Raw genomic sequence first — 24,370 nt, forward strand, 5'->3', positions numbered from 1 at the left:
GTTTAGATCTATAGAATATGTTTTAATTGTAAAAATTATTTAAACCCAAATAAATTTCATGTACTGTCTGAAACTCCAATTAGAACTACCAACTTTAAAACTCAAAAATCGAAATTTATTGAGTACATAACTCCAAGCAGAACTGATGATGCTTCCCTATTGCTGCACCAACAGTTTTCCCAATCTTTCATGCTTCAGAGGCGAAAATGAATGATTGTTACGAATTTCCGGTTCAAGGCAATTCGAGTAAATATCAAATGTGAGTTCCTTCTCCGGAACTTCCGGATCAGTCTTAGACTTCTGCACAGCCTCTTCTATCTCATTTTTCACCTTATCGTCAATCTTTTTAAGATCGTCAGGAGAGACCAAATTGGCTTTGATAATTTTCTCTTTGAAACCAGCAATCGGATCCCTCGTTTCTCGAACTTTCTTAACCTCATCCCTGGATCTGTAACTCGTTCCCGGATCAGACATGCTGTGACCAAAGTACCTGAAGGTAAAGGAAAAAGAAAAGAGTATACTTAAAAAAATAATCGTAATTTTCCCATACGAAAGTATGGCATTTTTCCAATACTTTTTAATATCGAACTGTTCTAGAACAAAAAGGTAACAGTGCTCTAGAACACGTGACAGCACTGTCCCGCAAATAGTTGCTATGGAATTGTTCTAGAACAAACTGATCACAGATCTTCTATAATGTTTGTTTCATGTTTGTTCTAGAACTGTGCCCTAACAGTGTTGTATGGAAGTTCTAGAACTCTGCAACAAGTGTGTTCCAGAACGAATTAGGAACAAAAAATAGTTCGCTAACACTACGGTCGAGGTTAACCTTGCGAATATCCCTAGTGTGGATATCTCGGACGTATAATTTTTATTAGTCGGGACTGCGTACGCGCTATCCCGGATCAAAAAATATCCATGGGGATATCTAAATTTCTGTCTCGCAGGATATTCCGACGGGTTATCCCTGGAATAACCCGGGACATAAATGGGGTCAAATCGAATATTTCGGGATATCCTTTTGCTGTGAGGGGTACATAACACTGTTCCATATTTGATAAATAAGAGTTCTAGAACTGTTATAGAATTTTTATAGAAGCGTTATAGAATTGCCCTAGCTTTTTTACAACGCAGTGTACCAAAGTTCTAGAATTGTTCTAGAAATGTTAGAGATCGGTTGTCACAGCGTTCTAAATCTGTTAAAGATTGGTTATACAGCGTTTGTAATTGAGTTCTAGAATTGTTCTAGAAATGTTACAGATCGTATGTCACAGCATTATCAAACTGTTACAGAATTGTTCTAACGTATCGGGGATGACATAGTTCCTTGCACGTTCGTAACCGGTTACTAAGCTGTTCTAGGACACGTTTTTTTTGTGTTCTAGAACAGTTACAGATCTATTCTGTAACCATGTTTGCTGGCTATACATTGGTATGAGAAAACTTCCACTCATATATGAAATTTTGATGCGTGGCTGCAGAATGCTCAGCCAAGTGAAGCGCGCATGTGCTGCAACCATGGTGAATGGAGAAGAAAGAGCAGAGTATAATACCATCATGGCGTCAAGCGTCTAATTCATAATAGGGTCAGTACACACTTTTGAAACATTTTGTATTTGTAGCAGTGAAACAGTTAAATATTATGAGTGAAATATGCCCTGCTGGAAGTAAAAAGATTCAAAAAGGTAGTAACGTATGGATAGAAAAAGATAGAGATATTCAATCCTTCCCAAATGCATACATTGCATCCCACAAACGCTCTCCTTTTCTTTTCATGCCCTATCTTTTTTCTCTACTCAGACCTATCTCTTTGTCTCCCTGACTGCCTATCTTTCTTTATCACTGACTCTGTATTCCTTGTGGTGACATGGGCCTATCTTTTTTAGTGTATGTCGTTCATAAATGTCTATCTTTATGTATCCCAGACTATCAACGATATATCGTTTTTAATTTCTATCCATTTAAATCCACTCAAAAATGTAGTATTCTCATCTGTTTCTAAAATAATAATGTATCCCGAATTTTAATCCCAGAAAAATATGATTAAACCAGCAAGGGTTTATATAACTAACAAAAAAATTCCCTAACTTTACGACTTACTAGTCGAAATTCGAACTCTACAAGGGCGTCTGCCGACCCTTCAGTTATAGACGGTGCAAATTATTTCACTTGAGTCTGACTTGCAGTCAGCCACCTACTGGGAACCTACCGGTTCTAAGTCAGGAATGTACGTCAAGTAACGCGCGCCTCGCTAATTATAGATGTGGATAAGCAAAGGATTCGTTTGGATAGAACGACTAGAATTCAGAAGGATAGGGCTCTCTTATATTTCAGAAACAGAAAAGGATTCAATTAGATATGAAAATAGGGATTAAAAAAGATGGATGTAATTTAGGATTGCCTAGTAGATATGAAAGGATAAAGGTGGACAAGCGAAGGATTGACGTCGATAGAAAGTCTAGAATTCAGAAGGTGAGGGCTGACTTATATTTTGAAGAGATAGAAAAGGTTTTAATCAGAACGAAGCTAGGGATTTAAAAAGATAGGTAAAATGTTGTACTGCATAATGGTAGAAAAGAACAGGTGGATAAGCCGTGGATACATTTGGATTAAAAAACGGGGATTCAGAAAGATAGGACTATCTTATATTTCAGAAAAGATAGAAAAGAATTCAATTAGATAGAAATATAGGGATTGAAAAAGATATACGAATTTGGGATTTTCTAATGGATGGGAAAGGATATAGGTGGATAAGGAGAGAATTCATGTCGATAGAAAGACTGGGCTTCAGAAGGATAGGCCTAGCTTATACTTGAAAAAAGATGGAAAAAGATTCAATCAGATAGAATATAAGGATTAAAAAAGATAGATAAGATTTTCGATTTAATAACAGTTAGAAGTGGATAGAAACGAATAGAAAAGGATATAGGTGGATAAATTTAGATTTTAATTAGATTCAATTAGATAAGAAGATAGGGGTTGAAAGCGATAGACTAGATTTTGGATTGCCTAACGGATAGAAAAAGATAGCCATGGATAAGTAAAGGATTTATTTGGATTTAAACATTAGGATAGGGATAGGGAGTTGAAAGAAAAGGATATAAGTGGATAAGTGGCTGGTAGACATGGATGAGAAGATTGGGATCCAAAAGAATAGAGGTGATTGTAGATTGAAAGAAAGATAGAAGAGGATTGAAGGGATAGCCGCCGGATAAAGATGAATACATCGTTTCTTTCAATTTCCATCTTAGAGATAGAAAATGATTTGAAAGGATAGAGAACTTATCCATTTACTTCCAGCAGGTTGATTCAGTGCAATTAGAAATTTTTCAGCAAAAAGAAGAAGCAAACAACAGGAGAGGGGAAATTCTAGACAAGTGTCTAATTCATAATAGTTTCAGTACCCAGTAAATGAAAAAAGATTCAAAAGAATTAAAACTAACTGGAATACGGAATTCCGTTTGAATCCGGTTTCTGAACCCTCTTTTCTGGGTTTGAGAGCAATAAGCTAGTATAAAATTATAATTTCTCTCTATTTCTCATTAGGCCGCAAAAATAATAAGACTCCAATCCCTTTCAAAGCCGATCGGACCTGCCAAATGTAACCTCAAATAAAATAAAAACACAATTTTCGTCTGAAGCATTCGAACGCGCTCTAAAAGGATAAAATTTGTTAAATCTAGTTGGATTGTACACAAGAATACATCTCAATAATCGAAGTATTGAATATTTCTCACGTTACCACTGGATGCATGAAATTTTCCAATACTTTTTAATGTAAGCCTTCTTACCGCGCATACACTGATATGGGAAGATTTCCAGTCATCTATGGAACTTTGATGAGCGGCTTAAGAATGCGCAGCCGAGTGAAGCGCGCATGTGCTGTAACCATGGTGAATCGAGAAGAAGGAACAGAATATAATACAATCATGGCGACAAGCGAAGTTTTAAATTATACTTTCAGATTATTATTATTAAGTTATAAAATATTTTACGATTAAAAAAATGTATGGTGGCAATTATTTGTTGTGTGGAAATAATACAAATACAAATTTAGCGGACGATTGGAATTTTTCCCATACCAAGTATGGGAAAAATACTAACCCGGTATGGGAAAAGTCACATAAAAGTATAACTATTTTCTGATACCGATTTATGAAAATATTTTAATACTGTATCAGTTAATTACTTCCAATACATGTGTGGGAAATTTACCATAGAATAATTTCAGAAATGAGAGAGGCACTAAAAGAAAATAAAACAGCAAGAGAGATTGAGGACGTAGAGATATGTAATGGGATGGAAATAGAAAATATAAGAAAAGAAATAGAGAATTACATAAAAGAAAAAAGAAAGACACACTGATAATTATATGAGAAGGATGAAAGAGGGAAAAGATTTGAATGCATAAATAAAAAAGGGAGAGTTTTCACATGGACCGGGAATATAATCTAAGAGATTCAAAAGATCAGTTGCTTAAAAAGGAGAGAAAAGAAGTATTGAATGTGGTGGGAGAGGCTGGTATTTACTTTATGGTAACAGAGCAGGATCAAGTAGACTGAAAGGCTGGAAAAGGTCAGGAAAATGAGTGCAGAGACGAGAGCAGAGTCAGATAATTTAATATTAGGGATATGGCTAAAAGGTAAAATTAGAAATAAAATTAAAAAATCAGAGATGGAAATATAGAGAAGTGTAGGCAGTAGGTAAAGAGTAGTCAGATGATCAACTTTTATGGGACATGGTTATAAATGGTAAAATTGGAAAGTAGAGAAGAAAGTCAGAAAAAGTAATAGAGAAAGAAGTGTGAACAGAGAATGTTAGGAAAAAATATGTAAAGAATAGAGAAAACCTGAAATTCGAAAAAGTAGTCATATGAGATTTGAGATGAAGTGAAAAGAAGAGTAAGAAATAGGTAGTAGTAGGAGAATGAAAAAGATAAAGGTTATGATGAGGAGGGATAGAGCTTGGGGACGAGATATAGAAGCACATACCAAAGAATTATAAAAATGGAAAGCGGGGAAGCCAGAAAAAAGTTGAGGTGAGTAGTAAAAAATAGTTTAAAAAGGGGAAGCCTTCCCGGAAGTTGAGAAAGAGAGCTTTGATACCCCAATATATACATAAAAAAGGGAGGCAAGGTAAGAAAAGAATAGGTAGAAAATAGAGAAAAACTCAAATTTCAGAAAGTAGAATTAAAAATGAGGTTTGTGATGAGTTGAAAGTGATACTAAGAGATAGAGAAAGTAGGGAAAAATAGTAAGAGGATCAAAAAAATTGTGATGAGGAGGAACAGAGCTAGGGGAGGAGGATATGGAAGCACATATAAGAAAAAAATTATACAAAGGGAAAGCGGAGAAGTCAGAATGAAATTTAGGGAGGTAGTAAAAATAGTTTGGAAAGAGGAAGGCTTCCCGGAAGCTTTGTAACTTCAATTGATAAAAAGAAATAAAAAGGTACGAAAAATGAGTATAAAGACGAGAGAAGAGTCAGATCATCATCCATTAGGGATATATCTAAAAGGTAAAATGAAAAAGGATATGAGAAAATTTAGAGGAAAGTGTGGATGAAGGAAGTAGAGAATGAGTATGTGTATATTCAATAATGTTAACGGAAGAAAAGTGCGTTTTTTGTGGATTTGAAGGCAGTATTCTCATTAGCAGATATAGGAATAAGCTTTACGATGTAATGGCGGAAAGGGAAATAAGTAGTTTTGGATAGAGTTAGGAATGAGACACCTGCGGATGATGCAGTGTTTTTAACAAGAAAAGGAGGATTGATGAAAAATAAGATGAGATTTAAGATATACCTGAAAGAAAAGACTTGTTCTGAATGTAGAAGCGTCGAAAGTAATTGTTCAGAAAAAAGGTGGAATGAAGGATTGTAAGGAATGGCAGTGAAACGGGGTTGAAGAAGTAAAATAATTTGTATATTTGGCTCAGAGTGGAATATAAACACTTTGATAAAGGGGCAGAAAGAAGATGCTGGCTAGGCGAGAGGGGCAGATCAACATCAAATCATTGGCTAAACGATTGCGAAAGTAGCCGGGTGGGCAAAAAGACATTTCCACCCTGAGGATGTCTAGGTGAGTCCAATTATTGTCTTAAAGATGCTTGACGTCTCAAGTACGTCTTTAAGAAATCAGACAATGTATTTTTGCCAACTTGGATAGTACCTGTAGGTCGCAACTTCCATAACAATTGGTCCTTTTCCAGAGGAACAATGTTCAATCGCAAATTTCGTTGCTTCTCTCACAGAAAAGAAGTCCATACCATCAACCCAAACTCCCGGAACATAGTCTCCTCTTGTGTAATATTCCGTACTTGCTGCAGCCCTTTCGGCACTTGTACCCATTCCATATCCATTGTTTTCGCAAATGAAGATAATGGGAAGCTTCCAAAGCTGAGAGATGTTGTAGATTTCGAAAAGCTGACCCTGGTTAGCCGCACCATCTCCGTAAAGACAGGCACAAACACCACCGTCTTTTCTGTATTTGTGGGTAAAACCTAGTCCACCTCCAAGGGGAACTTGACCACCGACAATCCCATTTCCTCCAAAGAAATTTGTTGTATACATATGCATGGAACCACCTTTTCCTCGGACATTACCGGTTTTTCGACCTGTGAGTTCTGCTATGACTTCTAATACTGGAATTCCCATGAGGTAAGCCCAGCCATGGGCTCGATAAGATGTTACGACAGTATCTTTGTCCTTTCGGAGAGAAGCAATCATACCAACTGCAACAGCTTCTTGGCCAGAATATAAGTGACAAAATCCTCGGATAACTTTTTCTTTGTAGAGGGTACTACAGGCGTTCTCCATTCTTCGGATGGTGAGGAGCTTTTTGTAATAGATGAGGGCATCTTCTTTAGTGAGTTTGGATGTGGTATCTGGTCCTTTCTCAAGCTTGTGGAGACGAAATGGTTGGGTTTCAAAGGTAGCTTCTGTGGAGTAGGTTTTTTTCTTGAAGCAGAATAGGTCCTTTTTAAAGGTTTTCGAGAGGGTTCTGATGGTTGAGATCATTTTGAGGATGAGATTTTTCAGGATGAAGATGAAGGATGAGATTTTTTAGGTAAAGTAATAATTAATTGATTAGATGATGTCCTGTAGAGAATCTATGAGATTTGCGGTTAGGATAATTTCATGTTTGAGCTAACTTCATAGTTCGGGAAATTTTCAAAAGATACGAATTAAAATTTAGAATTTCTTAAATCAAATAAGAAAGACCGTGAAGAGATGGGTATATGTAGTCAATAGTTTTTTTTAATTCCAGGTAGGACCTTAAAACATTTTTCTACTTTATTTTTTATTTTTATTAAAATTCTTTTAGAATAACTTAGAAATTTTTCATTCCCATAAGAATTCATTAAATTTATTGAACTTCAGCGTAAGCTTTTAAAGACCTATGAAATCGTTTGAAATTATTTTTTTGATAAATAGAAATCCTAAAAATTAAAAAAAAAATAGAAAGCCATGCCAATTCTATGAAATCTTTTTAATTTTCTTGGAAATTCTCAAAAATGGTCATTTTTTCAAATCCCAAAAAAATCCTTGAAATATTAAAAAGTTTTTGTGAAATCCTTGAAATTCTTTTAAAATATTTAAAATCTGTGGAAATACTTCAAATTGTTTGAAATCTTTAATAATCTTTAATTTTCTAAAGAACCAGAAAATCCGTTAACAAATTTTTATTTGTTTTTTAATTATTTCGAAATTTTTTTAAAACCCTTAAAAATTATTTAAACTTTTTGAATTCACGCAAAATATTTTAAAACCCCGTAAAAGCGCTTTTTTTAAATTTCTTACCTTGAAATTGAATGGAATCCCTCAAATGTTTCGAAATCCTGGAAAGATCTGTTTATTTTTTTAAATCTCTCAAAGACCCTTAAAATCTTTTCAAATTTATTTTAAATCTTAAAAACTTTTGAAAATACTTAAAATGATTTGAAACCCTTAAAGAAATTTTATTACCAGAAAATCCCTTGGAATGTGAATTTTTTTTTAACCCTTTAGAATTCCTTGAAATTGTTTTATATGCTATACGAATGATTTAAATTTGTTGAAATCATGAAAACATTTTTGAATTGCCAGGAAATCCTTTGAAACATTGTTCAATTTTTAAAAAGACTTTATTAAGATTCTTTGAAGTTTTTTTTAAGGTCGTAAGGATTCTTAAAATTTTTTTCCAGTCCACCAAATCCTTCCAAATCCCATAAAATTGTTTGCAATATTTTTAAAAAATATAAGTCTAAATATTTCGAAATCCTAAAAAAGCTCTTCTTTTTTTTGTTCCTTAAAATCTTTTAAAGTATTTAAAAACACGTTTCAAATATTTAATATCTTTGGCAATACTTAAAATCGTTTGAAATTCTTCAAAATCTTAAATTTTTTAAATACCAGGAAATCTCTTGAAACATTTCTCAATTAAAAAAGAAATTTTAGAATATCCTAAAATTTTTTTAATCCCCCTAGAATTCTTTTAATTCGCAGCAGGCCTGCGCAATTATTTCCAATTTAACGAAGGCGCTTAAAACCTTTGTTATTTGTAACAAATTAAAAATTTTTTAAACTCCTTAAATCTTTTGAAATTTCGAAGAAAAAAATCTTCATTTTTTGAAACCCCTTGAAACCCCTTTAAGTTTTTGGAAATTTCTTTGAAATATTTAACATTCTTAAAAATTCTCTTGAGACTTTTTTAAATATCGTTATTTTTTGTTCAAATTATTCCAAAGCTCTCGAAAATTTTTTAAATCCCATAAGAGTTATTTAAACGCCTTACAGTCCCGTCTACGAACTCACTTAAAATCTTTCATTTTTTTTAAAATCCCTTAAAAATTTTTTGAAATTTCTTAAAATCTTTTCATTTTGTTGAACCCCTTGAAATCCCTTCAATCTTTTTAAATCCTGAAAAAATATTTTTATTTTTTGAAACCCCTTAACATTCCTTTGAAATGGTTAAATTCCTTGGAAACACTAAAAATTGTTTGAAATCTTTAGTTAATGGAATCCCTGGAAATATTTTTCGAAATCTTTGACTTTTTGTTGGAATTCTTAAATATCCCTTGAAAATTTCTTGAAAACCCATTAGGAATTCTTTATATTTATTGCAGCTCCTCGATTTTTTTTCAAATTCAAGGAAAGGTATATATATTTTTAATTCCTTTTAATTTTTAAATTATTTGAAACCTCTTTATATATTTTGAAATTTCTTTGAAACGTATACAATGCTTAAAATGTTTTTAAATCCTTAAAAATTTTTTTTTTTACATTTCGTAAGAATTCTTCCAAATTGATTGAAATCCCTTAAAATTCTGAAGTCTTTTAAAATCCCATGAAACTACTTGAAATCTTTTGATTTTTTTAAAACTCTTAAAACCCCGCAAAAACATTTTAAGCTCCTTAAAATCGCATGAAATGTTTGTAAATACCTTTGAAATCATTTAAATCCTTGAAAATTCTTCATATACTTTTAAATTAAATTGTTTGAAAAATTGGAATTAAATTGGTTGTAAATTGATCTAGTTTTTTGAACATTCTACCTTTTTTGGTAGAAAATTAATCTTTTTTGTTGTAAATTCAACTTTTTCCCTAAAAATTTTTGTTTTTTGTTGAAAATTTATTTTCTGGGGTAATAACTAAAAGTTTAAAATTGCAAATATAACTATTTGATTGAAAATGAATTTTTTGTGAAAACTTCCTATTTGTAGGTAGATAATGCAATACTTTTATATAGGAAATTCGTCTGTTTGTCTTGAACATTAAATAGTTTGGTAAAAAATGTAACTCTTTTGTAGATGATTCGTCTGTTTCATGTCAAGAACTTTTTTCTTTCATAAAAATTTTACTGTTTCACTTTTGGTTAGAAGTTAATCATTTTAATTGAAAAAAAAATAAAAACTATTTAGTTCCAAATTTTCATAATTTGTTAAAAACTCTTCTTTTTTGGTCGATTTTTATTTTTTTAATTGGAACATTTTAAATTTAATAATCAATAATAATTTTTGTTATTGTTGAAAATTCATCATTTGAGTCGAAAATTCGTTCAACTGTTTTGTAGAAAATTATATATTTTTAAAAATGAAAATTAATTCTACTATTATGAAATTTAGCTACTCTATTTTTTTTAATTAATATTTTTAGCTTAAAAATTCACCACCAAGTTATTTAAAAACTTGTATGAACGAAAAAAATATAAACAAAAAATTAATCAAATAAAGTTTTGACTAACATCACATCCATTGTTTAAAATATTAGATGAAAATTTACGTGATTTGTTTTAGATTTGTATTTTTTTGTACGAAATTTGATTGTTTGGTTTGAAATTGAAGTATTTTGTTTAAAATTCCTTTTTCTGGTAAAAAATTCAACTACTTGGTACAAAATTAAGCTGTTTTGTGAAAAAAAACATTGTTTTCAGTGCAAACTAATTCTCCTCAATAAAAAATTAACTATTTAGTTAAAAATATACAGAAACGGTGGAAAAATAAATTAAAATTTAATTAAATAAAATTCATACTTACAGCATAATTATCCATTTCTCAAAAGATTTAGTTGAAAATTTATATAATTTGTTAAAAATTGAGTACAAAATTTAACTGTTTTGTAAAAAAATCTTCTTTTTTAATTGAAAAATTAATTCTCCTCAATAAAAATTTAACTACGCAATTTTTTGTTAAAGAATGGATCTTTTTTAGTTAAAAAATTCAACTATTTAGTTTAAAAAATGTAGGATCGAAAAACCATTTTAAAAAAATTAATCAAATAAAATTTAGACTAACATCATATCCATTGTTTCAAATATTTATCAGTTAAAAATTTATGTAATTTGTTTGAAATTTATATTCTCTAGTAAAAAAAATTGGACTATTTGGTTTTAAATTTAAGAAATTTGTTGAAAATTCAACTATTTGGTATAGAATTGAGCTGATTTGTAAATTTTTGTTTAATTGAAAATTAATTCTAGTCAATAAAAATTTAACTATTTAGTTAAAAATTTACAGAAACGGAAAAAATAATCTAAAATTTAATTTAAAAAAATTTGAACTAACATTATGATTACCTATTTGTTAAAAGATTTAGTGGAAGATTTATGTAATTTGTAGAAAATTCTTTTTTTTCCATTGAAAATTAATTCTCGTAATTAAGATTTTACTAAACCATTTTTAGTTAAAAAACGAATCCGTTTTGGTTTAAAAAATTAACTATTTATTTTAAAAAATTTAGAAACGAAAAAATATAAACTAAAAATAAATCAAATAAAATTTGGTCTAACATCACATCCACTGTTTAAAATATTGATTAGTATTTCGTTGAAAATTCCTCTTTCTGGTAAAAAATTTAACTATTTGTTACAAAATTAAGCTGTTTAGTAAAAGATTTTTTTTTAATGGTTAAAAATTTAATTGCGTTGTTGAAAATTCCTCTTTCCGGTATAAAATTAATCTATTTGGTACAAAGTTTAACCATTTTGTAGAAAATTCTTTTTACTTATTGAACATTAATTAACTTAATTAAAATTTAACCACGCCACTTCTGGTTAAAAAATGGACCCTTTTTAATTTAAAAATTTAAGTATTTAGTTAAAAAAAGTTAGAAACGAAAAAATATAAACTAAAAATTAATCAAATAAAATTTTGAATAATATCACATCTATTGTTTAAAATATTTATTAGTTGAAAATTTATGTAATTTGTTTAAAATTTGTATTTTTTAATTTAAAAAATCGACTATTTGGTTTACAATTTCAGTAAATTAGTCTTTCTGGTAGAAAATAAATCTTCTTGGTTAAAAATGACAGTGAATTTATTTTTTGACAGGAAATTTTACAAATTTATAGACAAAAACTTCCACTTTAACAAATTATTTATTTTATGTGTGTTGTATTAAAAAAAATTTAATTTTTAAGTCAAATTTTTGAACTTTGATGCATAAATAACCATTTAATACACATTATTCTTTTAAGAAAATAAAGGAAGTTTTAGAAATATTTAGAAGTTTTGGAACAATCAAAATTCAATAAAAAATTTCTAATGATTTAAAATAATTTAAACAAAGTGTCTACGTGTACTGACAAAATCTGGCTATTAGTTATAAAATTTCGGTGTAAATAGCCCACGGCATAATTAAAAAAAAAGATATAGATTTTGGCAGATTTCAAACACAAAATTTAAAAGCTTTTTAAGAATTTTGAATGGCTTCAGAAGGTTAAAAAACATTTCCTATGCAAATTGAAAATGAGTTTTATTTTGAAAAGATAATTTTGAGTGATTATTCAAAAAGATTTAGAAAGATTTACAAAATTATCAAAAAATGAATGTGGAAGATTTTAAGAAAATTTGTTTAATTTGGCAGAATTAAACAGAAAAAATTGGATTCATTTTAAAGGATGTTTTATAGTTCCGAAATAATTTCAAAAATAATAAAAAATTTGAAAAAAATGTAAACAACATGCAGATGTTTCAAGAACTTTTAATAAGATTTGGAAGCGTGTATATTATTGAGAATTTGAACCAGAGTGATTTTATTTGCTGCTCAGTTTTTATTAATTCAAGTTGAAAAATTGCTAGCTTTAGAGTTCGATTTTTTAAATTTCATTTAATATGAAAAATGTTTGCGAACCGGAAAAAACCCTGGAAGTTTGTATGCAAAAATTAATTTACATCCTTAAAATTGTACCTACTCTTTCTAGTACTTTTTCAAACTACGCTTGAATTTACCGCCTCGCGTTCGACTCCTGAGCTCAGCTCAATATTTCGAAATTCGATTTTCCGTTCTCTGATTGACGTCACTTCCGCGTATTCCCGAAAGAGTTCCCACTTCCCCTCGCGTTGCCGCCAATTTGTAAGATTTTGCTATCATCTGCATTTTTCCGTTGTGATTATATGGATTCCAGTTTTTCCTCCACGCGTTCGCAGGTTCCGACCTGCATTCCTGCAGCGTTCGGTTTCAAATGAACTAAAAAGTGACTTCCCGTGCAAAAAGCCTGATTCGCGTTTGTTTCATTTTCTTGGTACGGAATGCCGAGTAACTGTTTCTTGTGTGCAAGTGATGAAGGAATTTTCCTCGATATTTCTGAGGATCAGGCCTTTTTCCGAAAAGTAGAAACCTGTCTTTCACTCAAGGTACGCATTTTCCCACGTTCTATTTTTAAATATGACTGCCACTAAAGTTCGCGAGTATGAAATTTGAGAGGTTATGTTATTTCCGCAGCCCGGACTCCGAGACTTCATCTGGCGGCTGAAACTTGAACGTACGCCACTGCGATAAATAACCTTGTGAGGCTTCGTTTTTATTTCTTTCGCTTAAGAGTTCGGTCTGCGAAATGCTGCCGCGATAATCATTTTTCCTATTGTCTTGTGCTTTCTGCTTTTGCCTAGGTACGATTCATCTCGCGAGCCGATGTGATTTTTCTCTCAAATATCCGGTTTGTTTTGCACGTACAAACGCCTGTTTCATGTTATGGTTTGCCGACATTTCCATTTTCACTCATTTCTCTCAATAACACTCTTTATTTCAAACCATTATTCCAAAACTGCACTACATTTTCCCCCTTTTCATCTCTTTTTAATCTAAGACTCCAACTTTTATTTTTGGCGTTGCATTTCGCCAAAGTTAGGTTATGTAGACATTTTGTTTTGTGAAAGTTACATTTTTGGGTGAAGTGATATTAAAAAGGTGTTTTCACTGCAGAACTTTCGAAGGTCAACGTTTTTGTGAAGGCATGCATTGAAATAAGGTTTTATTTTTTAAGTTTTCTGTTATACCTTTCAGGCCTCGGACTCACCACACGATTGACACTTTTTTTAAGCTTTACTTTTCATCAAAAAAATATTTTTGAGCTAGTTAGATAAATTTTCAACCGAGAAGATGAGTTATTAACAAATTAAATACATTTTGCACAAAAAAGTTGAATTTTTAAGCCAAACAGCCGAATTCTCTGCAAAACAGTTGAATTTTTATCAAAAAGTGTAATTTTTTATTTTTAAACAAAATAATATTTTCATTTTAAATTTATAACATTTGAGTACAACCAAAAATATCAATGATCAACCATCTATTTGAATCCTCACCTAAAACAGATTACAACAAAAAAATAATTTTCTATCCAAAATTACTAATTGTTATCAAAATAATATATATTTTTTTACCAAAAAATTAAATTTTAAGCCAAACGTAATAGTTTTCGACAAAATAGCGCCGAAAAATAAAATTTCGGAATTGGAAAATTCTCGAATGATAAAAACCCGTAAAATTTTTAACAAAAATCTTGAATCTTTAAAATCCTTAAAAATGCTTAAAATATTTTTAAAACTTTAAAAATATATTTTTATTGCCAGAAAATCTTTTGAAACAAATTTTTTTAAATCCTTTATAATTCCTTGAAATTGTTTAAAATACTAAATTTATTAATTGTTAGTACTAAATTAAAAATATTTACTGCTAAACAGTTATATTTTAAACTAAAAGGAATAATTTTCTACCAGAAACATGAATTTTCGACAAAGTAAGGATAACTAAAAAAATCGTAAAATAAAGTTCCTGAATTTAAAAATTCACAAAGAATTAAAAACCCTAAAAATCTTTTTAAACAATACTTAAAGCTTTAAAATCCTTAAAAATTTTTTTAATATTTTATAAATACGTAAAAATATTTTTTTTTCTTAGAAAATTCCCTTGAAACCGTAAATTTTTTTTATTCAATCAGAAGCTCTTGAAATTGTTTAAAATCTCTGAAACATTTTTTAATTCTTTTTTTTAATTTTGTAGATTCTCTTGAATTTTTTTTTTAATCCCTTTAGAATTTTTTGTTATTTCTCGCAGTCTCGCTAAATTATTTCCAATTGCACGAAGGCGCTTGAAATAATCAATTTTTTTGTACAAAAATTAAAAAAATGTTAAAATTAAATTAAATGAAAAAATTTAGAAAGCTAAAAGATATATATATTTTCTGCTTAATAGTTCATTTTTGAAATCAAGAGGGATAATTTTGTACTAAAAAAACGAATTTTCGACAAAATAGGGACGACTTAAAAATCCCGAAAAATAAAATTCCTGAATTAGGAAATTCTCGAATAATAAAAATTTTCTAATAATATTGTTTAAATTTAAAATAACAATCACTTCAAAAAATTTCATCCAGAAATATATTACTTTCAATTATTTTTATTTTGAATTATTTTGAATTCAAACATGTCTTCCCATAAGATACAAAAATTAGCATCCAAATAATTGAATTTTCGACTAAAAAAGGTAAATTTCTAGTTAAAACTATTAATTTTAGAACAAAAAAACGAAAATTTTCAACCAAATAGTAAAGTTTTCAAACAAAGAGAAGAATTTTGAACTAAGAAGCTTAATCTTTTGTCTGAAAAGACGATTTTTCAACAAAATATTTGAAAAAATTTAAACAAAATGTATAATTTTTTACAAAAAAGACGAATTTTCAACAAAATACATAAATTTTTAACCAACGAGTTGAGTTTTCTTCCAAAAAATACGAATTTTCAACAAATTGATTCATTTTTATACTAAATATTTTGAACAACTGGTGTGCTAAATTGTATTTGAATAATTTTTAGTTGATATTTTTTCGTTTTTAAATATTATTATCTATATGTTAGAATTTTTTAACTGAAAGGGAACAATTTTTAAAATTGGAGTATGTAAATCTTGATTTACAATTAATTTTCTATGAAAAAAGGAATTTTATATGTAAGAGGTTAATTTTGTACCAAACAGGTGATTTTTATACATATTTGTGGCATTTTTTAATTCAAAAATACAAATTTCCTATAAAACATTGCAATTTTCAACAAAATAGTTTAATTTTCAGTTGAAAAATTAAGTGATAACAAAATGTAATTAAGCGGTTGAATTTTTATCCAAAATGATGAATTTTCAACAAAAAATTTTAATAGTTGATATCTAAACAAAAAATATTTTGATTTCAAGGAAAAAGTTGAAAAAATACCTTAATCCTTAATTAAAAAGGATTAATTTTCAACCACATAGTTCTATTTTTTAAAACAAAAAATGGATTTTTTATTTAAAAAAACTATGTTTCAAGAAAATACACAAATTTTTAATCCACAAGTATTAACTTTGGACCAAAAGGATTAATTTTTTAATAAAAAAAGACACATTTTCAACAAAAGACATACATTTTTAACCAAATAGGTGAATTTTATACTAAAAAAATACGAATTTTCAACAAATTTAATCAATTTTCTACTAAATATTTTAAACAATGGATTCGATGTTTGTTCAAATTTTATTTGTTTAACTTTCAGTCTTTTTTTCGTTTGTAAAAATTTAGTACTAAATAGTTGAATTTTTATGCAAAAAAATATAAATGTTAATAAAAAATGATGCAGTGTAATTTGTATGAAGGTGAATTAATTTAAAAAAAAAAACTAATTTTGTACCCAATATTTAAATTTTATACCGTTTTGTGAAATTTTCATGGGAAAAAGATGATTTTTTTTTTATAACGAAGTTGAGCTTTTAACCCGAGATTATGAAATTTTGACAAAAAGTTTCATTTAAACCAATCTGTTAAATTTTGACTTTAAAAAAAATATTTGCTAACCAAAAAAAAATCGAACTTTAAACTAAAAATATCAATCTTTAACCAAAAAAAATACCTTTTCAAAAAGTAGAGCAATTTTGAACCAAGGAGTTAAGGCTTTATTCTAAAACGAAGAATTTTTAATAAAAAAATTTTAAATTTTAAATTAATAACAGTTGGATTTAACTAACATTGATAAATTTTTAACTAATTGTTTAATTTTTTGATCGAAACTGCGAATTTTCAACAAAAAAATTTAATTTTACACTCGAAAATATCCATTTTCAACAAAAAAAATTAATTTTCTACCGAAACCGATTAATTTTTAATCAGATGCTCGCATTTTTAAACAAAAAAGATTAAATTTCTACAGAAAGAGATACATTTTGAAAATAAAAAGATGAATGTTCAACCAAGTAGTTGAATTTTCAAAACAAATTAAATTTTATAATATCAAATAGAAATTATATTCATTCAAATTAATTATAAATCAAGAAAATTGGCATCCCGATTACTGAGGCGTTCATCTTAGTTGATATTTAAACCAAGAAATGTTTTAATTTTAAATAAAAAGCAGTTGAATATAACGAAAAAATACAAATAAAAAAGTCGGTTTTTGAGAAAACAGACTAATTTTTTATCAGATAGTTGCATTTTTTTTTTACTAAAAAACCAATTTTCAGTCAAAAAGATTAATTAGTAAAATAAACAATAAAAAAATTTACGAGAAAAGAGGAATTTTCAACAATTTCCATAAATTTTCAACCAAATATTTTGAACAATGGATGATGTGGTGTCAGTCCAAATTTTGTTTGATTAATTTTTAGTTTATATATTTTTCGATTCGAAAATTTTTGAATTAAATAGTTGAGGTTTCAAATTAAAAAAGATTAAGTTTTAACAAAAAATATTTACAACAAAACTGTTTAGTATTTTACCAAATAGTTTAATTTCCAAGCTAAAAAGAAGACTTTTCTATAAAGCAGTTGAATTTAAAAAAAGTTAAATTTTCAGTTTAAAAAAAGAAGTTTTTTCGGGTCAAATTACGAATCTTCAATAAAAAAAAAAACGAATTTTTTTAGAAAACAGTTCAATTTTTTTCAATCAAGGGGTTGAATTTTCAATCTAAGAAGATGAATTTTGACCAAAAAAATGTAATAGTTGGTATTTAAACAGAAAAATTATAGAAAAGACAAATTTCTACACAAAATACATATATTTTATACCATATAGTTAAATTTTAAACCAAGAGGTTCACATTGTATAAAAATAGACGATTCTTTAAGTATATATATGCATTTTCAATCAAATAGTTCAAATTTCAAATAGAAAATATCATTTTCCAATAAAAAGAAACTGAACTTAATACAAGTTTGTTGAATTTTCTACCAGAAATACAAATTTTCAACAATTTATTTAAATTTTGAAATTAATGGTGGATTTTTTTTGTTACAAAAAATACGAATTTAAAAAAAATTAAATAAATTTTCAACTAAATATTTTGAACAATGTATGTGGTGTTGAACCGAATTTTTCAACAACAAGAATCAATTTTCATCCAAAAATGGCGTATTTAAATTTACATTGAGAAGAATTAATTAATTAATTTTCAATGGAAAAAGAAAATAATTTTCTAAAAATTCGTTTATTCGTGTACCAAATACTTGAATTTTTAAGACAAAAAAGAAGAATTTTCTACAAAACAGTTAAGTTTTGAAATAAATAGTTAAATTTATAATTTAAATATTAGTTTTTAACAAAACCAACAAAAAAACTAGTTTTTAACTAAAATGATCAATTTTTAATAAAACAAGATTTAAAAAAAAACGAATTAAAAAAAAACAATATTTTAGTTTTAATTTTTATCTCTGTCCCAAAATTTTTTAATTAAATAGTTAAATTTTCAACAAAAAACATGAATTTTCAAAAATTACATCAATTATTCACAAAGCAGTTAAATTTTCTACCCGATGGTTCAATTTTCTACCTAATTGTTGAATTTCGAATAAAAATTATAAGAGAGTTCAACTTTCAACCAAAAAAGATCAATTTACAACCAAAAATCGAATAGTTTCATTTTTAGTTCAAAATATTAATTTTCAATAAAAAGAGAACGAGTTTATTGCAAGACTTTTGAGTTTTTAACCAAGAGTATTAATTTTTAATGTAAAAAGATTAATTTTTATCCAAATTGTTTAATTTTCTGTCAGAAAAACGAATTTCTCACAAAATACTTAAATTTTTAACCAAGTAGTCGAATTTTTTTCAACTAAATAGTTCAATTTTTAAACTAAAAAAGATCAATTTTTCAAACAAAAATTGTTGTTAAATATTGATTGAAAATTAATTTTCATTCAAAAAATACGTATTTTCTACAAAACCCTTTAATCTTTTATCAAATAATTTAATTTTCAAGAAATAAATAAGCGAATATGGTACTAAAACTACGATTTTTAAACTTTAAAACTGAAATTATAAGAAAGAAGTTTGAAATTTAACCAATGACTTGAAATTTCAATATAAAAAGATGAAGTTCCAACAAAGTCCTTGAATCTTCGACTAAAGCAGCTTTTTCCCCACTAAGAAGTTTTATTTTGAACAAACAAAAAAATAGATTTTTACCAAAAATGACGAATTTTAAACAAATTATGTAAATTTTCAACGAAATTTTTTGAACAATGGATGTGGTGTTAGTCCAAATTTTAGTTCACTAATTTTTAGTAAATTTTTTTCGGTTCTCAAATTTTTAAACCAAGTAAGATACATTTTTTTACCAATCATGGTATAGTTGCATTTTTATTTACGGCTTTATTTATTTTTATCATGGTTTTATTTACAGAATATGAATTTTCAGTAAAAAAAATTTTTAACTGAAAAATACGATTTTTCACTAAAATTATGAATCTTAAATAAAAAATTTTAGGAAACAGTTGACAGAAAGAAAAATTTTCAACAAAGTATTAAAATTTTTGACCAAATAGTCGATTTTGTTTTACCAAAAATGATGAATTTTAAACTAAATATTTTTTGAATGGATGTGATTTCTTTCAAAATCTTATTTGATTAATTTTAGTTTATATTGTTTTTGCTTCTTCAAATTTGTAACTGAATAGTTGAATTTTTAAACTAAAAAATATCAATTTTCTACCAAATTGTTTTAATTTTTGTATCGAAAATACTTAAACGATTAATTTTTAGCCCAAAATGGCATAGTTAAATTTTTTTTTAAATTATTTTTTAATGAAAAAAAATCATTTTCTTCAAAACAGTTTAAATTTTGAATCAAATAAATGAATTTTATACCAAATTGTCGAATTTTAATGTTTATTTTTTACAATTTAGAAATTAACATCAATATTTAAAATATATTGATTTTAGACCAGTAGACAAAACACAATTAATATCAGATTACTTAATACATTTTGTCTGGTCCAAGCCATAATATAAAAAAAAAATATATATTTTTGAAGAAAATAGTTTAACTTTATTAAGAAAGAAGCATTTTAACAAAATACTTGAATCCTCAATTAAAACGGATTAATTTTCAACTAAATTGTTGAATTGTCAAGCAAAAAAGTTGAATTTTCTATAAAACAGTTAAATTTTTAACACCGAGAATATAATTTTTTAACAAAGCTGTAAATTTACAACCATTTACTTAAATTTTCATTTAAATAAACAATTGTTAAACAAAAAAAAAATTTCAACTAAAAATAAAAATCTTGAACCAAAAAAATGAATTTTTGAAAAATTCGTTCAAATTTCCACTGAGGAGTTGTATTTTCAATAAAAAACGCTGAATTTTCAACAAGGAACGTAATGTTTGATTTAAAAAATTTTTTTATTTAAAACAGAAATAACTAGTGGGATTCAAGCATGAAATACGAATTGTGACAAAACACTTGAATCCTTAATTAAAACAGATGAATTTTCAACCATTTGATTATTTTAAACAAAAAATTAATTTCATTTTCAGGCAAAAAGAAAAAAATTTCAAGAAAATGCATCATTTTTCAAACAAAAAGTGGAATTTTCTAGCAAATTGTTTATTTTTTCAGTCGAAAATACAAATTGTTCACAAAAAAGTCGAATTTTCCATCCGAAAATGGCAATATCGAACTAAAAAGTTAATTTTCAACCGAAGCTGATTTAATTTTCAATGAAAGAAAAACGGATTTTCTTCAAAACAGTTCAATTTTGTACCAAATAGTTGAATTCTATACCAAATTGTTTAATTTTTAAGTCAAAAAGTTTAATTTTGTATAGAACAGTTGAATTTTCAACATTGAGAATATGAATTTAAAAAAAAAAGTAAATTTATAAACATTAATTTCAATTTTCAAACCAAAAAAATGAATTTTCAAGAAAATAGTTCAAGTTTTACCTAAGGAGTTGAATTTTGTAGTGAAAAAGATGAATTTTTAACGAAGAACGTAATTTTGGATAATTCAAAAAAACAATTTTATTTAAAGAAAGAAAAAAAAACGTTGGTTCTAAGCAGAAACGGCGAATTTTAACAAAATACTTGAATCCTTAACTAAAACAGGTTAAATTTCAACCAAAAAATTTATATTTTAACTGAAATTGATTAATTTCCAACCACAAAGTTGCATTTTTTAAAAAAGATAAAATTTGTACAGAAAGAGGTTCGTTTTCAGACCAAAAAGATGGATATTTAACGAAATATTTAAATTTTGAAATATTATCTTTGGTTTAAGATTATATATTTTTAAATGTGAAAATGTAACTATTATTCCAGTTTAATATTTCATAATTTTAAATAGAAATTTATTTTGGACCAAAAATTAAATTTTGTAAATTTTGGTTTGGAAAATTATCGTTTTTATTTAAAAATTGATCTTTTTGGCCAAAAAATCAATTATTCTAGTAGAAGATTCATTATTTTAGTTGAAAATTCATCTTTCTTGTTTAAAATTCAATTATTCCAGTTAAGATTTACAATTTTAGTTAAAAAATCATCCCTTTTTTGTTAGAGAAGATAACGAATTTCAGAAAAATAACAATTTGTGAGTCAGAAAGAAACAAAATTTCAATCAAATTTGTGAATTATTAGGCGAGAAAACACGAATTTTCAATAAACTATTTGAAATTATAACCAAGAAGTATGTCTTTTTATTAAAATAATTCAATTTTGAACGATGTAATACAATTTTTTAATTAAAAATACTATTTTTTAACGAAAAATTTAATAGTAGACTTTTTAATTGAGAATAGTGAACTTTCAACCAAAAATAGAGCCTTGATAAATAAGAATTTTTATAATTTATAAACTAAAGTAACATTTAAAATAAATATTTATGTTCCTTTTTGTTGAAAATTTGTTTATTTTTTGGTTTAAAATTATTATTTTTTTAATCTGAAAATGTAACTATTATTCGAGTTACAAACTTCATCATTTTAGTTAGAGACTTATTTTGGACGAAAAATTAAATTTGGTAAATTTTGGTTTGAAAAGTTATCGTTGTTATTTGAAAGTTTATCTTTTTGGTCGAAAATTCAATTATTCTAGTTAAAGATTCATCATTTCAGTTGAAAATTCATCTTTCTGGTTTAAAGTTCAATTAATCCAGTTAAGATTTACAATTTTATTTAAAAACTCATCTCTTTGTTTGAAAGTGTAACTATTTTCAAACAAATAAGAAATTGTTAGTCAAGATTGAAACAAAATTTCAATCAAATTCTTGAATTATTAAGCCAAAAAACACGAATTTTCAGCAAACTTGTTGAATTTTTAACCAAGAAGTATGTTTTTTTTCAAACAGAATTATTCAATTTTTAACCATAGAATACAAGTTATAAATAAAAAAAGATCATTTCTTAACGAAAAAATTAATAGTAGACTTTTAAACTGAGAATAGTGAACTTTCAACCAAAAATAGATCTTATGATCAATAAATAACAATTTTGATCATTTATAGACTAGAGAAAAACAATTAAAATAAATATTGAAGATCTTTTTTAATACTTGAAAAATTATACGACACTATTTTTAATCTCTAAAATGAGTCCGAGGTCAGAGATTAAGAATGTTTTTATTTCTTAGTCGAAAAACTGATTAAATTTTTTTAAATTTCACTTGATAACACACGCAATTATGCTGAAATAAAAAAAAAGAAAAATTTCTCTACTTTTCGCTCTCTTCTCTACTTTTTGGGTTCATTTTGAGGGACTAACATTTAAGTCTAAAATAATATTTTACATCAATTATTGTAAATATAAATATAAACAGTCTGCATTTAATTGCGCTGTTTTATTCTTAATATTTTTCATCTAAAAAGCATGCTCCTAAATGAAATATATATAATTAAAATGTATATAAATTTATAATTAGTGTTATAACTTTTAATTTTGATATTTTTACAATTCAAGTGCTTGCCTGATAAATGTTGGATTATATGTATATAGATTTATTTTATAATAATTTAAAAGCTATTTAACGTTATTTATTTATTTATAATTTTTTGTTTGCACAACAGGCTTCTAAAGAAGATGCTCTATCGACCAAAATTTGCCACAAATGCGCCTACGAGGTCGATAAATGTTGTGATTTTGTTCACAAGTATAAAGAGTCGCGTAAAAAGTTAGAAAAGAATCCGAACAAGCCGAGGAAGCCAATTTCGTGCAATTTTTGCCAGGAAGCTGCAAAGACGGGATATATTTTCCATTTGAAAAAGACAAACCGATATAACGACGCATTCAACAAAATATTCTACCTGTTCGAAGACGATGTAAGTTCAATTTTAAACTGATAAAACTTTTTCACAGGCGTCACAGAACGGTCCCTATGTTCCATATTTTAATGTATATTCAGTAAAGGTCCCTAAAGTGCCCTATTTTCATTATTTGGCCCCTATTTGCAGCCGTTAATAGAATTTACAAAAAAAAAGAGTATTAAATCAGGGTGGCCGCTGGACCAGGTAATAACAGTGAATTTATTCTTTGACCGGGAATTTTACCAAATTTTTAGAATAAAAATGTTATCCAACTTTGATTTCAACCGTTTTTCAAATAATTTTTCAAATTCTGATTTTTATAAATTATTATATTCAGTTTAGCATGTTTAATTCGAAAATCTTAGAATTAAAAAATTTTTCATTTTAGATTTTTATTTTTAAGCATATATTTTAATTTAAAGAATTTTTAAATGCAGTTTTAAAAGTTAAAAAATGAAAATTATCACTTTTAAAAATCGAAGATTTTTAAAATAAAAAACAGGGTGACCGCCGGGCATAGTACCCGGGAGTTTTACGAATTTTCAGAAGAAAAATCTGCCCAAGTTCGATTTTAACAGCTTTTGGAATAATTAAAGTCCGGTTTTGAAGATTTAAACAATTAAAAATTAAAAGAATTTGAAGTTGAAAATTGTTGATAAAAAACAGTTTTCTTTTATCAGAGTTAAAAATACAAAACGACTTTGAAGGAAGCAGGAAACTACTTTATAAAAAAATGAAAGGAAACAAAAGTTCAGAAATTGTCAACATGAGAAATAGTAGGGGGGAAATGGTATATGATGCAGATGGAATACTAGAGGCTTTCAGAGACTATTTTAGGAGACAATTCGGAGATGAAGCTATAGGACACCACAACTGCGATGTTGAACACGATGCGTTAGAAAACTCAATTGAAAAAGTCTGTGTCACTGAGGTTAGGGATATAATTAAGAGCATGAAAAACGGTAAGGCTGCTGGGGTAGACGGTATTAACGCTGAAATGCTTGAACACGGTGGCGCGTGCATACCACATAGATTGTGCGAATTGATAAATTTATGTTTCGAGATGGGAGACGTC

The 24,370-nt window shown here is 27.2% G+C and overlaps 2 protein-coding genes and 1 pseudogene across 2 annotated transcripts in view; 2 read left to right on the plus strand and 1 right to left on the minus strand.

Moving 5' to 3' along the window:
- Positions 1 to 122: 122 nt before the first annotated feature.
- LOC117172722 (probable pyruvate dehydrogenase E1 component subunit alpha, mitochondrial) lies at positions 123 to 7,112 on the minus strand. The gene is made up of 2 exons (XM_033360883.1): positions 6,170 to 7,112; positions 123 to 490 (listed from the first exon to the last, which is right to left on the minus strand). Exons 1-2 carry the CDS (start codon positions 7,015 to 7,017, stop codon positions 157 to 159), a joined length of 1,182 nt encoding a protein of 393 aa, XP_033216774.1. The 5' UTR covers positions 7,018 to 7,112; the 3' UTR covers positions 123 to 156.
- LOC117174028 lies at positions 763 to 904 on the plus strand (annotated as a pseudogene).
- A 5,695-nt stretch (positions 7,113 to 12,807) lies between the features above and the next one.
- The window catches only part of LOC117173492 (microtubule-associated protein futsch-like), a 42,973-nt gene continuing 31,410 nt past the window's right edge, over positions 12,808 to 24,370 (plus strand). The window contains exons 1-2 of the mRNA XM_033362105.1: positions 12,808 to 13,115; positions 23,059 to 23,310. Of these exons, the coding sequence (XP_033217996.1) occupies positions 13,011 to 13,115; positions 23,059 to 23,310 (357 nt within the window). The 5' untranslated portion in view covers positions 12,808 to 13,010. The remainder of the gene's footprint in view (positions 13,116 to 23,058; positions 23,311 to 24,370) is intronic.

This window comes from Belonocnema kinseyi, chromosome 5, assembly GCF_010883055.1.
Source record: "Belonocnema kinseyi isolate 2016_QV_RU_SX_M_011 chromosome 5, B_treatae_v1, whole genome shotgun sequence".
In the NCBI taxonomy this organism is placed as follows: Eukaryota; Metazoa; Arthropoda; class Insecta; order Hymenoptera; family Cynipidae; genus Belonocnema; species Belonocnema kinseyi.

Coding starts and splice junctions, on each gene's coding strand:
- LOC117172722 (XM_033360883.1), bottom strand. CDS start 7,017: ATGATCTCAACCATCAGAACCCTCTCGAAAACCTTTAAAAAGGACCTA. Junction 491..6,169: donor ATGGAAGTTGCGACCTACAG/GTACTATCCAAG, acceptor CTTTACCTTCAG/GTACTTTGGTCACAGCATGT.